Genomic DNA, 17,216 nt, shown 5'->3' on the forward strand with positions numbered 1-17,216 from the left:
CGCAGTCCGGTAATTCTGCAAACAGCAGCGTACTTGATAACATGTCAGCTCGCCTTGACTACTGCAATTTTCCTTTATGTATATTTACAATAAAATGAAAAAGGATATGAAATACCACTGCCTCTTTTCATTTTTCATTTAAACATAATAAAAGCAGCAGAAATGTTCTTAGTTCAGAGACTAAATATTATATCAATTGCCTCTTTTATTACCGTCGACTGTGAGTGACGTCACTTCCCAATGCAAAAACGGCCAATAAAATGGCCCCACCCCTGTCACTTGATTGACAGGTTTCCGTGTAGACGTTGGAAATTCAAATACAAAAGGAATTGCGATTCCATTTGAGTTTTGGCAGTTTACCTGCGCAGTGCAGAGAGAGTGAAAAGGCAAATATGGTAATTAATATTGCTATATAAATATGACAGGCTCATAGCTCGTAAGATATGGGAAACACAATTGCAAACGGACTTTGCATTTCCATTTTAAATTTAGCAGACACTGTGCGTTCGCTTAAACGAAAATGCAAACGGTAATGCGCGATTTGCATTTGCGTTTGGATTATGTCACATTTTATGCATCCACAAATTGAAAACGCAATTGCAAATACAATTTGCAATTCCTTTTGAATAAAGTCTGGAATATCATTCCATAGGAAAGGTTGTAAGGGAAATATGTCATTAAATTTAAACCATTCTTGAAAATGGTATAAAAGCATTTCAAATCAAATGTAACCAGCTTGAAGAGTACATTTCTCAGAATATTTCAATTTTTATCTTTTGTTGTATTTGTTTTGTTTTTTTTGTCAATGACCAATATACTATTCATAATAGTATCTCCCATTTTGTTAGATAAACAGAACTGGATTCTGATGTAGTTGATGAACCTGCTCTTCTGTATAAACGGCAGCCAGGGGACTGAATGATTCTGTGGCCTAAATATTGAGTTTTTTCCAGCCACTAATGTAGACGGTGGGCAGTGATTGGGGCTAAATGCTTTAAAAACTGGGTTTTGTGCTCATTCATTGTCTAGGCATCAGATCCTGTGGACATTTCAGCTCAGGCCAACAGGATTACTGTGTTTCGGGGGGTGATGGATCCCGCTTGCAGTATGTACCAAAAGCTCCCTTTAAGGAGAAGATCATGCAGCTCTACGACCTCCTCCAACTCGTCCACCTCGCCTCAGATGTTTTATTCTTCTCAAGGACGTGTAGGTTGGAATCTCGCAGCTGGACACACCAGCTGGAAATCGCGCAGCTTCACTTCCAGTCCCAGTGGACAGAGCACCAGTAACAGCAGCAGTTCATGGGCCTCTAGTTGGGATAGTATGAGCTCAGAGGCAACTACATGCCTAAAGCTTAACACCAACGGATGCCATCAAGTAGAGCAATGTTGCGACCAACCAAAAGGACCCAATACCAAAGCAGGGAGCTGCCAGCAGGGGGCAGTGTTGACCAGTGTGGAAGAAGGGAGGAGCTCCACCAAAGGTGTCAATATGACCTCTGGACAGGCCGTGTCGCATTTGGCTGTGTTACAGCATCAACTGGAACTAAAAATCGAAGCCAAATTGAAGTTCTCACAGTTCCTGGATGAAGTGAGCAGCCGAGTCCTTTGCCCTACCAACCCGTTCGTGTTGTCCAAGCAGACTGAATCCTCCAGGTCTAACTCTTCCATCTCCAGTCACAGTAGCAAGTCCAGGATCCCAGACCCTCAACAGCAGCTGTTGGACGTGGACTTTTCTCAGAGCCCAGATCAGCTGAAGAGCATCCAGTCCGTGGATGGGATGCAGGAAGAACAAGGTGCTCCAGAGACTCTAGAAAAAGCCTACCTGGAGACAGACATCGACTGTGTGCGAAGAGAGGATGAGATAAAGGAAGTGAAGACCAAGAAAGAGACGGCCATCACATTTGAGAGCAACGGGAGAAAAGAAGTTAAGACTACTACAGAATGTCTTCCAAACCCCATCCAGAGAATCAGACCTTTGAGCCCGCTGCTCTACAGAGGGGAAACCCTCACTAAATATCCTTCCCGATCTGTTTCGCTTCCCAGGGACATCAACATGGTAAGTCGTTCCTGTCACATTTTATTTTATTTTATGTTTCTTTTTACAGTCATGCACATAGAGCATGAAATAACAAATCTCATCCCTTAAATGTACCACTTGCTTCTTCATGCAGAGAAAACAGAGATTTTTGTGTAAATCTCTGGCTTCTCAGATTATTATCCTGAAGTAAAGAACTAATCATCTCATATGTGTCTCCTCTAGCCTCCCCAATGCTATAGTATATATATTTGTGGTCCCTTGAAAGTTTTCTGGGGCCCCCAGTAGACCCTTGTCCCCTGGTTGAAAACACTGATCTAAGCATCTAAGCTTTGCTATTGATATTAATTTAATAACTCTTATCATATGTCAACAATTGTCTTAAATGTTTCTAGGTTTTATTTCCTCTACAGAGTTTCAGTGCAAATATCCGAGTTGATTCCAAGTCCATAAAGTCCCCAAAGCTTTGAAAAACAACAACCTCTAAGCAGTGATTTTTTTTTTTCTTTAGGTACTGCTGCCATCCAAAACTGAAAAAAAAGAATAAAAATACATTTTAAATACTATCTCAGCACACATTTTGGTGATATAAAGGCCTGGCTGAGTAGGATGCGTTATCCTACAAACCACAGCAGTAGTAAACAATGCAGTCTGTCCCTGACTCATAACTATATCAGAAGGCATTGCTGTTGAATCAAGCTTTTAGTCTAGCTGAGCTCTGAAAAGATAAGACTGCCAGAACTCATGCAGAACAGAGCAATGGCACTTTACTGTCCATATTAGACCAAAACACATGCACATGTCATAGTGTGTGCTGCATCTTTAATGTTTCTGAAGCTCAAAATCCTCTCCTGTGCTCTCACTGTATGTTCCAGTCTGTGTGTGTGTGTTCTTTCAGCAGGAGAAACCGAATACATCAGCCAATCAGATGCTGAGAGGGGGGAGGGGGGTGCATTAGACTGTATGGATCACATACTGTATCTGGCAACTAATTGGATCAATGTAGTTTTACATAACTGTAGTGTAAATAAATGTGTTTGGTTACACCAGGTCACGCTGTATTATTGTGATCATGTACTTTTTAAGTACAAAATGCACAGGGAATACTATCCAATAAGCTTTAATACTCCAGATTTGCTAGTTGAACCTGTTAACTTTTAAGTGATTTAAATATGTTTACCCATTATATTCGTGAAGCATTCATTTGTAGAAAACACACACACACACACACACACACACACACACACACACACACACACACACACACACACACACACACAAACGTTGCCTTAATTTATTATCTGATTAAAATGCAGTCTTTGCCGTCACCTTAGCAACTGCTTGAAAAAAGGTGGGCGGTGAGGGGGCAGAGACACGAGTCTGTGTGTGCCTGAGAAGAGAGAGAGAGAGAGAGAGAGAGTGAGTGTGCCTGTCAAATGAAACTAGCAGAGCTCCCTTGCCATTTGTCGGAAAGTGAGATTTCCAGTCGTTTCCAGAAAACAAACATATGAGGTTGATCTTTATATCAGAAGATTGAGTCGATTTCCTGCTTTAATGGTCACTGAAGATGATAAGTGAACATCTGCGTCATCAACTATAGTAGTACCAAATTTTCATATAAATGTAGGCTAAACAAAATATGGATTTTGATATGTGCATTCGGTAACACTTTAGGGAACATTTACTAACTATTAAGGAGTTTTCCAAGAATAAACCCCTGATAATCTGGTTGTTGATAGTAAGGTAGTTGTTTTAGTTATGTTTAGGTATAGGGTAGGGTTAAGTGATCTAGAATATGGTCATGCAGAATAAGGCATTAATATGTGCTTCATAATTACTAATTAACAGCCAATATACTAGTAAAAGCATGCTAAATAACTGAAAAAAACATTTTTTTTGATGGAGGGAACGGAGACGTTATGTCGACCGACAAATGGGGTCTCACTTGGGAGGCCAATCATCTCTGATTTTAAGAGAAAACGCCAATGAAATTGGCAAGTGGATTAACACACCTGAGCCACTCCCCGGGTATAAATAGGGCGACAGGTGCATCCACTCATTAGGTTTTACGCTGAGGAGCCGAGAACGTGTCCCGGCAACAGCGAATGGTTCAAGGTTGTGGCATGGGGACATAACGTCTCCGTTCCCTCCATCAGGGAACGAGGGTTACGTACGTAACCGAGACGTTCCCTATCTGTCGGTCACTACGAGTTATGTCGACCGACAAATGGGGTCCTATGGAAAACGCCATAACCTGAACCTCGTCACAACCCTGAGGCGCTGCAATTGTTGACAAGCCTTGGCGTGCCACAAAAGCTACGCTTAAGGTCGTAACCTTCCCAAAGCCCCAGCGCAAATTCACTGACCTTGGTACCGAAGGGGCCAAAGGGTGAGTACATCGCTGCTGGAGAAGGCCATGCTGCTGTTCCGCCCGCATAAAGTAAATGGAAGGGATTTCAACCTTCAGTGAAAGATTGCTTCAAATCTTCCCTATTTGTTCTTTCAGCTGGCAAGACAATGGGGAAGTGAGCCTTTAGGAAAAGGTCGCTACGGAGACCACATCCTACCCGTAGGGAGGTGACATGTGGATATACCGATATGGACTGACCCAGGGGGCAGTACTACATATGGAAGGGGTCTCTGAGGCAGGTCCTACCTTGGAGTAGGGATGGAACGGCTGCCAGAAGAGACTGACAGAACGATCTGTCAAGGGAAGACACGGGTTTGCCAAGAGGGAAGAATACACATATGGGATTACCCGTAGGGAACCCAGCCATATGGACACCTAGCCCAGTACAGGGGCTGACCGGGCTCCGGGCATGCTAACGCCAGTACTGGGCCTGGCGACAGACTGCTCCGCCAAGTCTGACGCCGAGGGTGCTGGAGGATGCTCGACCAGGGTACGCCAACCGGGGAACTCTACTGGGAGAAGAAGGCGCTCACATCCCCGTGTTAGGGGGAATGGCGCAGCAAGCGAGACACCCAGCCAGCCCTTCCCGCCAATTACCTGTTACCCAACACACGGGAAGAAACTGGCTCTGCACGGAGGTTGTAAAACCTCGCAAAGGTGTTAGGTGTCGCCCAGCCCGCAGCTCGACAGATGTCTGCCAGAGAGGCGCCGTGCGCCAACGCATAGGAGGAGGCCACACTCCGTGTGGAGTGGGCCCTCACCCCCAGGGGGCACGGCTCGCCTTGGGAATGGTAAGCCAAGGCGATGGCGTCCATTATCCAGTGGGCCAACCTCTACTTAGAGACAGCCTTCCCTTTCTGCTGACCTCCAAAGCAGACCAGGAGCTGCTCAGAGCTTCTGAAGCTCTGGGTGCGGTCCACGTATATGCGAAGCGCTCTTACGGGACACAGCAACGACAAGGCTGGATCTGCCTCCTCCAGGGGCAGCGCTTGCAGGTTCACCACCTGGTCTCGGAAGGGAGTGGTGGGAACCTTGGGTGCGTATCCAGGCCGGGGTCTCAGGACAACGTGAGAGTAGGCCGGCCCGAACACAAGGCACTCTTCACTTACCGAAAATGCTTGGAGGTCCCCGGCCCTCTTGATGGAAGTGAGCGCGATCAGGAGCGCTGTCTTGAGAGACAGGAACTTCAGCTCAACCGAATCCAGCGGCTCAAAGGGACCCCTCTGAAGTCCCGCCAGGACAATAGAGAGGTCCCAGGAAGGAATCAGCGGTGTCCTAGGAGGATGTAACCTTCTGGCACCCCTCAGGAACCTAACGATCAGGTCATGCTTCCCCAGGGACCGGCCGTCCACTGCATCGTGATGGGCTGCAATGGCAGCCACATACACCTTCAGGGTGGAGGGTGACAGCCCACGCTCCAGCCTTTCTTGCAGGAAAGAAAGCACGACTCTGACCGGGCATCTCCGGGGGTCTTCTCGGTGAGAAGAACACCAATTCGTGAACAGACTCCACTTCAGAGCATAGGCCTGCCTCGTAGAAGGGGCTCCAGCCTGAGTGATAGTGTCTACCACCGCTGGGGGCAGATCACTTAGGTCTGCCACGTCCCGTCTAGAAGCCACACGTGGAGGTTCCAGAGATCTGGACGCAGGTGCCAAATGGTGCCAAGCCCCTGAGAAAGAAGGTCTCTCCACAGGGGGATGCGCCAGGGAGGGGCTGTCACGAGGAGCATGAGTTCAGAAAACCAGGTCCGGGTGGGCCAGTAAGGCGCAACCAACAGGACCTGTTCCTCGTCCTCCCTGACCTTGCACAGAGTCTATGCGAGCAGGCTCACTGGGGGAAACGCATACTTGCGTAAAGCCCGAGGCCAGCTGTGTGCCAGTGCATCTGTGCCCAGGGGGGCCTGGGACAGGGAATAGTACAGCTGGCAGTGGGAGGACTCGTGGGAAGCAAACAGGTCTACCTGGGCTTCCCCGAATCGACTCCAGATCAGCTGGACCGTCTGGGGATGGAGTCGCCATTCTAGATGCTAGATGCACTGCCAGCAACTCCAGGCAGTTGATGTGCCAAAGCAGTCGAGGTCCTGTCCAGGACCCTGAAGCTGCCTGCCCGTTGCATGTCGCGCCCCAGCCCGAGTTGGAGGCATCTGTTGTGACAACAACGTGCCGGGACACTTGTTCTAAGGGCACGCCGGCCCGTAGAAAAGCAAGGTCCGACCAGGGACTGAATAGGCGGCGACACATCAGTGTGATGGTGACACGATGTGTACCGCGGCGCCATGCAGTGGTGCAGCGATGGGGAGTCATGCCGGAAGGCCCAGAAGGCACTGCGTCCTGGGTCATCGCAACCACACTCCCCGTGTTCCCGGAGGAACTGGCCAGAGACGCGTGGAGAGGCGTTGCATCTCCAAACCGCGACCTCTTGGCCGCTGGCGAAAGGGGGCGTCGTGGGTGAGAGTGAGGAAGCTGTGCGTCGCTCATTGTCAACCCACAAGCCTTGCAACTCGGAGGAAGGAGAATTTGCTCTTTTGTTGAAAATGTGGGTGCCACTGGCCGTTCGACCAGCGGCGGAACAGAACCTGAAGATTCTCCACCCGTCCCTCCTCCGGGGGAAGGAATGGCGCTGTCTTCGCCATCTCCTGAAGAGCAGTTCTCCGCATCTCCGAGTTGCCCGTGTCAGGGCCGCTTAGTCGACTTCCTCGAGGACTTCGCAGCCGGGAGTGACATGGGGGGCGCCACTCTCCTGCGCGGGGCTCGACGCGCCGGCCTCGAAGAACTCTCAGCACGGGGCGGAGCTGGTGTGGTGGACGCAGGGGGGCGCCCTCGGCGACGAGCAGGCTGAGGCACTGCCTGCGACGGAATGGTAGCAACCGGAGGATCACGTCGTGGCGAGATGTGCTGTATGGCCTCAGTCTGCTGTTGTTCTGTCAGGAACAACTGGGCACAGCCCCTGACAGCGTCGCCACACAGGACAGCCTGGGACATGGGAGCATCGAGAAAGTGCACTTTGTCAATGTCTCTCATACAGAGATATCCTGATGCTCACAGCTGCCCGGGCAAGCACGGCTGTCAACTCTGGGTCCAATTCGGCAGTGGCGACAACACCCGAGGGGGGCAGCCCCGCCGAATCTTCATCCACAGAGGTCCACAGCCCATCCCCGATGCTGCAATCGACATCTGATCTCCGGCGGCAAACTGAATGACCCGTTGGGACTGCCATAAGACAGCCCAGCAAAATCACCCAGCAGCCGCACAGGACAAACACTGCGGAAGGGGTAAGAGGTCCGTGGGGCGTGGCCCGGTGGAGAAGCTCTCACTGTCACCTTCAAATCTCCCAGAGCACTAGCCGGCGGTCCTCTGCTCGAGACAGAGAAACCAGAACGGGTAGTGACAGAGGGGTCTGCTCCCTTCCCTTTAAGAAAGGGTTGACGCGATCACAGCGTTGCCATGGTCACACACGCAGTGCGTGCATTAACCATCCACGAACGCACCTTCAGCGTGCTGAATGCCCAGACACGGAAGAGAGCGAACGTGGCCGTTGTCAGAGAACAGGAAACGACCGCATCCAGAAGGACGTGGACGAAACGGCGTCTTGAAAAAGACGCGAATCGTCCGCGATTTGCTCTTTTAGGAAATCTGCTCTCTTAGTTGAAGCGCCCAGGGGAATCGCTGAAAGGGACACCGCTGTTTGCTCCGTACCGCCAACCAGAACAGCTTCCCGACACAGCAGATGAATGGCTTTGTGGAGTATAACAGCTTTCATACAACCACTCGGCTCCGAAGCAAAAATCTAATGAGTGGATGCACCTGTCGCCCTATTTATACCCGTTGGCACTGGGAGTGGCTCAGGTGTGTTAATCCACTTGCCAATTTCATTGGCGTTTTCTCTTAAAATCAGAGATGATTGGCCTCCCAAGTGAGACCCCATTTGTCGGTCGACATAACTCATAGTGACCGACAGATAGGGAACCAGAATTATGACTAAATTATATCACATGAAGAATTTGGTACAATTGTGGTATCCTATCCACCTCAACCAACATTTTTGCCCCTTAAAAATGGTTCCAAAAAGAGCTTTTCATATTTTTTTTATTGTTTATTTTGGACCCCAATTAATCTTTTTATTTATGAAAAGGTTCCAGGGATGTTAAAGGTTCTTCCTGGAACCCTATCAATAAATACACTTTATTTTTAAGAGTTTGGTAAGTATTCTATTATATTTATTCGACTTTTTTTAACAACAGTATCAATGAAATGCACCAGATATGAGAAAAAAACGTTAATGTGAATATGATAATATTTTAACATACAATGCCTAGACAAATCATTTCCGTTTCATTCCAAAAATGATTAAAATATAATTTCTGGCATTGCGATTTCTGTTGCATTCATGTTTGATGTGGTTGAAACGTTCACGACTCACAACACGAAAAATTACAAGTATTACAAAAGTAGGAAAAGTAATTAAACCAGTCAGTGTAACAAATTTGTATAAACATTGTAAAAGTGTTTTATGTATTTTTTACCAAAAGTGTGTGAAGAATCTTTATTCAATGATAGCCTTTTAAAAGTAGGCACACATTTTTTATTAATTTTTATTTATTTTTTTGCAAGAAATACATAAATCACACACACACTCTGCCGTTTTGAATTGAATGGGAATACTGGGAAAATTTTTGCAGTCTCCTTTCATAATACACATTTAAATTTCCAGATGACAAATCTAATAAAACGCTCTAAAAACATTGAGCTATAAATTTTGTATCGCATTGGTTATACATCCATGTGAGATTTTTGGACTGCATAAAGGATATATTGACATGTATATGCAACATAAAAATATATTATTAAGTACTTTACAAAATTAGTGTAATGTACAAACATAACATATCATTATTATTTTTTGATAGGCATTCAAACAACGAAACTAGCGTGTTATACCACATTGGCTCACACATTGCCTGCCTGGTGTTGAATTAATAGGACTGCCGGGCAGCCCTTGGTCACTGCTGCACACTAAATCTGAATGAGAATCTGAATTTCTCTTGCATTATTCATGGGGCAGCAGAGAGACAGACCGAGTGAAAGAGAAAGCTGTAGCATGCAGTGGACGTGAGAACCGGAGTGCCTCCCCATCAACAGATGAACCCACCTGTTTCTCTCCTAAACCCCTCTCTCTCTCTCTCTCACACACACACCATCTCACACTCTTTTTCTCACCCGCTCCCTCTCTCTGGTCAGCTGTCAGTCCTCACATCCCGTGGATCTCCGTGAAGCCGATGAGTGAGTATCTTTCGGGGAGGAGGAAGGCGAGGGGGCGGCGTGTATGATGTTGTGTATCTGAACTCTAGCTGCGACTGTGCTTTCCATTCGCACTTAATCTGTCAAGATTTCTCCGCTCCTCGCACATGAGACCGGTGCAGAAGTATACTGGCACTGTTAAGTAGAGAGAGAGAGAGAGAGCAAGAGAAAAGGGAGAGACAGAAGGAGAGAGAGCGGCTGTGTGTGCCTCAGACTGCGCAGTGATGCCTTGGCAGCTTCGGGAAGCAGGCACACATTCGTTTCAGTAATCTCCTCTTCTTCCTTCTTCCAGGCTCCTGATGAGGAGATGCAGACCATAAGGTAAGCGGCTTCACCTTTCTGTCATTTTCTGTTCCTCTGTCCCTCTTTTTCTTCTATGCACGGTGCCTTTTAAAGCAGGACTGCAGCATGAACTCACCTTCACAGTGATGCACGCATTCTCCACCAGAAAATGGGAGATAGCTGGTTAGAAAGCGCCTGCCTGGAAACTTGTATGTAATGTGGTGTGGATCACATCCGAGTGTTCTTGATTAGTTACATTCGCATTTCACGATGTGCATGCATCGCTTCCCTCTTTCCTGGGGATATCGATTCATCGGAGGAGACCTGTAGAGATGTTGAAAGCCACATAATGGCCATTCCCAAACTGAACGGCACCTTTCCATTGGCTGGAGGATATTCAAGCCATGTGTGTGCTGCGATGAGATCGAGGTGACATCAGAGATGGGGCTTGGGGAATGATTTATGAGCATGCTAAGCGTTCACCGCCGCTGCTGTATATTATAGTATAGGAGTCATGAGGGGGAGAAAAGATATGACTCAAGCTCTGTGCGGGAGGCTGGGCCGATTTATTGGGGGTTCCCCCTCCTTTGCATGAATTATTAATAGATTACAGGGTGAAACAGAGATGTTTCGAATCATGCTGATGGATTTCAGCAGGCTTGTCTTTGTGTTGCCGAGAGAAATGAAAAACTAAAGTAAATGTGTTGGGAAGGACCCTGCATCCATGATGGAAACCTCTTGTCACAGTGCAATCCGACATTCATTCCCTGCCTGATTAAACATGCCGACTATTTGCAAACTAAATAAACTGCAATGGAGTTGAAAAAAAAAACTGACGATATGAGGGTTAAAGTTCACAGTGCACCAAAATCTGTCATTTTAATATGAGCTGGACTGAAAAATTAACAAGTAATTTGAGTTGACTAGTTAGTTAGTGATTGTTGGTTAACTTCTGTAATAATTGCTCCAAGGGTGATGTTGTTGCATTGTGCGGAGCATGCAAGGTGCATGCAAAGGGTGCGAAGGTCTGAATCATTATGTCATCGACGATTCTGCAAAGGAGGCACGAGAGCTGATGGACAGAATATGCAAACATAAGGTGAAACACCAATTATCATCCCATTTTTGGCCAGCATAGCCTTGACCCCTCAGTGCAGCAAATCTGATGTAACACACTGAAATCGCTTCTTCTTGCTCCTTTTTCTCTTCTCCTATACTGTACAGTTGTACAAATTGACGTTTATTTCAGGTATTATATTCCAAAAGACAGGAAGTAACATTTCTACAAGTTACCATATGATGTTTTTGGGTATAAATTGGTGAAATTCCCAAGCCTGTCAAAAACCTGTCCTGTCCACCTCATTTTCACCCCAAAATAAAAAAGCATGTAGAAAATGAAGACTATATGTTTTTTTTAAGTAATTTATATTATTTATATTACATATAATAACAATTGGATAATTATATTATATTATATTATATCATTTTTGGTTGTGACATTTATTTTTATGACAATTAAGTGCAACCCCACACTTGTAATTCCTATTATTCTCACTGATGATTCTCATTAGATTACTGTTACACAGCTATGACATTCATCCTGTCTGGACACATACTTTCTTTATTATAAATTAGCATAGGTTAAAAAGAAAAACTGCCGTAATATACAAATAATTTGTCTTTATATATATCAAAAGCAAAAATAAGAACAAGTTTTACTGCACTGCAAACAAATCTGAATATAAAGTCGTTTTTCTTTTCTTCGCACAAAATAAGTATAATTTCTTTGGGGGTTAAATATGATTCAGACACATTGTGGTGAGATATACTGTACCAGGAAAATGGCTGCATGCATGGCTAACCGTTTCGAAACATGGTAATATTGTAGTTTTGTGTTTTACTTATATATATATATATATATATATATATATATATATATATATATATATATATATATATATATATATATTATATTATGTTTCAAGGTTGTTTATGAGATTTTTTTGAGTAACAAAAATTAGCTCCATGTAATCTGCGACGTAACTATGTTTTTGGAAACACTTCACATGAGTGTCTTTGAAAAGTGTAATGATTATTTTCCAGAATCTTAAAATAATGGTCACTATGCCTCACTAAAAAGTGACTTTTGATTGTACAGCAGCACAGTTAGTCTTCAAAATCTGTTGCATGTGGTCATTCTGTTGGTTTCAGTCTATCTTGCTTTGTGCATTTAGTCTATCAGCTGAACGATATCCGCAATGACGTGTCTAAAAACAATCCATGTTTTTTAGCCTTGGGCGCTGTTGTTCTCTGTCTGTTCTGAAGAAATGTTTATTAAAATGTGCTTTAAATCAATCGCTGCTGCTATTTTTAACATGTGTGAGCTCGTCTGTTCGCTCTTGAATGTGTACATATCCCCGCATGTTCAGAAATCTCTATGTACCATTCAGCCTTGCCAACATTCAGCCTTGCACGTTGAATATTTTATATACCAGCAGATCCCTGCATCCCAGGGGTATTCTCCCTCTCTCTTTGTGTGTGTGTGTGTGTGTGTCTGTGTTTATTTAATTTGTTGTATTTTACCACAAAATAAAAATTCGGGACAAATGCATTTTGCTGGAAAAATACAGGACCCTTTTTTTTGGCATTGTGTAGTTAACATAACAGAAAGCTTCCTTGGGGACGGAACAATTAATCTCATTCGGTGTCATCCCAAACTTTTCGATTCTAGTTTTCAAGCAATTACCCACAGAAAATTAACCTAAATCCCACAGCAAAAAGGACTCCCGGTTGATTTGCTGGGCACCATGACACATTTTATCACGGCCCTCGGCGCGACGTGTTGCTGCTGCTTCTTGGAATCCCATTCCCCTCATCAGATTTCCGTTGCTCATCCTCAATTCGGCCCGGATAGATTGTCCCGATTCTTCTCCTCTTCGTTTATCTGCCATCTGCAGGCCGCATAATCCACTTAAGCCTTAATTATTCCTCGCTGTTCGCAAGTGGGTGGCTGGTGGAAGGAGGGATGATGTGAGATTGAAAGTGAGAGTGAAAGATAGAGGGCAAAAGAGACGGAGAGGGTAACAACAAATCAAGTCAGAGCAGAGAAAGAAAAGAAAAGCCCCCAAATTCACACACGGCACAATCCATTCCTGATGTGTGAATTTTGGGGCTTTTCTTTTTTTATAGTCAGAATGAAATGGCATTCCCAAATCATTGATCTTCCATAATTTTCTGTATTTCAGATTAAAACAAATTAGTCAATAAGAAAAACAAATGTAGGGCAGGACTTGTTTTTATCCATTGGGAATTGAGTGCATTGTATAAAGTAGGCGTTTCATGCCAGAAAGGAGCCTGACCTGAATGTGAGACTGAAGGGTAGTTTTGGCTACGACGGCATCCTGAAGTAATGTGTAAATATCTATTTACTCAGGCTGCTCCTGTTGACTATCGGTTAATGTTAATAAAGTCATAACGTTAACACAAAGAAGACTGGACTTACTGTAGTAATAATAATAAAGTATGTATAATTACAGTAACTTATTCATATTATTCCATACGTAAATGTATAATTACACTGTAACAAGGCTACTGTAAAATGAAGTGCAACCAAACTTTATTTTTCTTTGAAATAAAGTTTCCATTTGGGGAAACTGTGAGTGTGTTTAGATGTGGCAGGGCATGAACAAACGACAATATTCTGACACAACGATATTAAGCGGTGCAACAGTTTTCATGACCATGTGTCACCGAAGACTGGAATAATGATGCTGAAAACTCAGCTTTGCTTTATAGGAAAGAAATTACACTTTAAAATATTTTAAATGGAAAACAGTAATGATATTTCACAATATTACAATTTATCTTGTATTTTTAATCAAATAAAGGCAGCCTTAGTGAGCATAAGAGACATATTTTAAACACATCAAATGTTCTTACTGACCCCAAACATTTAAATGGCATTGGATATCTTAAGTCTGTGAGACTTTCAATCTACAGTATTATTCTATTCTTCTATTATTAATCTACAGTACTATTTACTGTTTTTCTCTCTCTAAGACAAACATGTAATTACAGATACATAGTCACATTGTAGTTATTATAATCAATCAATAATAAAACCCTTGTGTGCTCCTCATTTGAGAGTCACACTCATGGTCACAGTCAAAAGTGACTGGACACCTGAAATGTAACTTTTTTTTTTCTTCAGTAAAATCAATCTAATATATTTTTGCTCAATAATATATATATATATATATATATATATATATATATATATATATATATATATATATATATATATATATATATATATATATATATATATATAATTTTATTTATTTTTTTATTTTTTTTTTTGAGAGAGAGAGAGAATTTCATGGTACTAATTAATATTTCTGGAATAATTATGATATTTTTTTCCCATTGAAAATGGTACTTTCCCCCCAATTTAAAAAAAAAAAATGTTTCATTTAATTCAGTATTTCAGATTAAAATAGAGACTAGGTCTTTAAACTCCAAGTTTTGAAGGTTGAATAGCACTTCCTGGTGAGAAAAAAAATAAAAAAAAAAATAAATATATATATATATATATATATATATATATATATATATATATATATATATATATATATATATATATATATATATATATATATATAATTGCATAGTGTAACCACTAGATTCCTGTATAGGACTTTACAAACAATTGTTTACTTTTATTAGGTTGTGGAATTTAATGTATATTTAGGCATTCTCAAAGACTACTTTTTGTCAAGGTTTATATTTATTTGCTGTTTAAAATGTTGATGTGTAGTGTAGGTTTTTGCATTATTATTACCACATTCAAACCTGAACACAGAAAGCACTCTGTTACACAAAACATAGCAATTCTATAAAAATATAACAAAAATGATCAGGAATGCTTAATCAGAGCTTAATCTCTCTGGGTCTGGTCTGACTTTAACCCCTTATGTCTTCTGACTCATTTTGGCTATGGTTATAGCCATACCAATTCACTTGAGTATGTATAATTCTGTGTGTGTGTGTGTCTTTGAGTGAGAGTGGATGTTTCCGTTTTACATTCTTGATGTTTTAACCCCTTCCTTACTCTCCACTTACTCCATTGTACTCAAATTATTATTTTTTTGACAGTCACACCAGTTCATAGGTGTGTATTTGTGGGTACAAGTGTGTGTGTCCGCGCGTTTGAGTTGGTGTGTTGATTTTTCACTCTGTTTTAGAGTTTCACCCCTTCATTGCTGTGCAATTTTTGTCTGCATTGTGGGCGATTTGTAAATTGTACACATAAAATAATGCTCTGTATTGCTCTATGGTCGGTCATTTCTGACTGAAGACAATGAGTGTGACTACTTTCTGAACGAAGACCACACAAGGGTTAAAAAAAATGTATATATTATTGGTGTCAGTGTATTGTCAGTGCATTGGTTAATGCAATTGCTTATCATATGAGATGCAGTTGTAAGTTTGGTTTCTCACAGTGTAGCCAAGTCTGTGGTTTTCCCTCAGAGTTGAGCTACTTTTACACTCTTGTTGTATTTTTTTCTTTTAGTCTGTGGGTTGAAGCCTTTCTTCCATCTCACTCCTGCCCCTCTACTCTTCCAGCTCCACTCGTCTTTCATTCCCTCCCTCGTGCCTCTAAAATGTCAGCTTCTCTTTCCGAAAGATCAAATGCAGCCAATGCAGCCCCCCGTGATATAAGATGCATTGACTTCCATGGCCTGCTGTGGGAGTATACTTGCCCCTCGTGATGTGGTAAATGTTGGTGGGTGAGGATTTAGGGAGAGGTGTTATATTAACACCCTGCGGTGATTCAGATGGCAGAGAGAAAAAAATATGAGTGTGCGATGAGTCAGAGGTGGGGGAAACCAAAGAGAAACGCATGACCAATTGTCAAAAAAATCTGTCCAACCTCACCTGATGGATATATATATATAACACTTTCCATGAAAAGGGTTTAATAAATTCTATTATTACATTTTTAAAGCATTGGAGGCATAAATAGTGTTTGTTTATATTGCAAAGTATTAGATACATCAGATTATCTACTAACTCTCTTAACTATTCACAGTTTTAGTATCATTATCTAAAACTAGAACCAAATTTTTTTTTATTTAAATTAAAATTATAGCATATTTTAGTTCAGCTAGCTTTCAAGGTATTTTTTTTCCATTATTATTTAATTTAAATCAAAGTAAATTATACAAAAAAAAAAAAATACAAGAAAAATGACAGAATACACACCATCTAAAACTTACTAAAACATTAAAATGAAAAAATAAATTATAATAATCTAAGTCACAGAAACTATAATAGTATATCAATGATAAAATAACTCAAACTAATAGATCCTGTATGTGAGATTAAAACACTTTAAATGTTAGCAAATTTCTGATTTTATCTTGTTGCACGCCAGAAATTCTTGTATATTTAAAAATGAATGTTAAATCAGGATGGACAAATATGTGAAAAAGAAGTAAAATAATTCATGATACCTAATTTAGTATATAGTACATGTTAAATGGTAGTGTATACTGTAACCTTGATGTAAAGAGTTTGGAATTACAAAATCATAAATCCCCATTATACATCCCAAAAACATTTTCCCCTCCACTTTTAGAGTAGTGGTGGCACCCTTTAAAACAGAAACAAAATGATTAAAATAAAACAATGCAATAATATTCACATATTCTGTTGATATGTACCGTATTTTCCGGACTATAAGTCACACTTTTTTTCATAGTTTGGCTGGTCCTGCGACTTATAGTCAGGTGCGACTTACTTATCAAAATTAAATTGATATAAACCAAGATAAATGAACCAAGAGAAAACATTACCGTCTACAGCAGCCAGAGGGCGCTCAATGATGCTCAAAAGTGCTCCTGTAGCCTACACTGAGCATTATATAGCGCCCTCTCGCTGCTGTAGACGGTAATGTTTTCTCTCGGTTCTAAATAAATGCGACTTATAGTCCAGTGCGACTTATTTACGTTTTTTCCCTCATCATGACGTATGTTTGGACTGATGTGACTAATACTCAGGTGCGACTTATAGTCCGAAAAATACGGTTATTCGTTTTAGCAAAAATGATTTTAATTCACTCATTTTTAACTGTCCAAACAAAAGTAATATCTTGCCATGTATGGCTGTATGAACTGCATTCAAGCTTT

The 17,216-nt window shown here is 42.2% G+C and overlaps 1 protein-coding gene across 1 annotated transcript in view; it reads left to right on the top strand.

Moving 5' to 3' along the window:
- Positions 1–851: 851 nt before the first annotated feature.
- LOC113062982 (brain-enriched guanylate kinase-associated protein-like) overlaps positions 852–17,216 on the top strand; it is a 28,363-nt gene continuing 11,998 nt past the window's right edge. The window contains exons 1-2 of the mRNA XM_026233100.1: positions 852–2,058; positions 10,037–10,065. Of these exons, the coding sequence (XP_026088885.1) occupies positions 1,090–2,058; positions 10,037–10,065 (998 nt within the window). The 5' untranslated portion in view covers positions 852–1,089. The remainder of the gene's footprint in view (positions 2,059–10,036; positions 10,066–17,216) is intronic.

The sequence above is a fragment of the Carassius auratus genome, chromosome 45 (assembly GCF_003368295.1).
Source record: "Carassius auratus strain Wakin chromosome 45, ASM336829v1, whole genome shotgun sequence".
Taxonomy (NCBI): domain Eukaryota; kingdom Metazoa; phylum Chordata; class Actinopteri; order Cypriniformes; family Cyprinidae; genus Carassius; species Carassius auratus.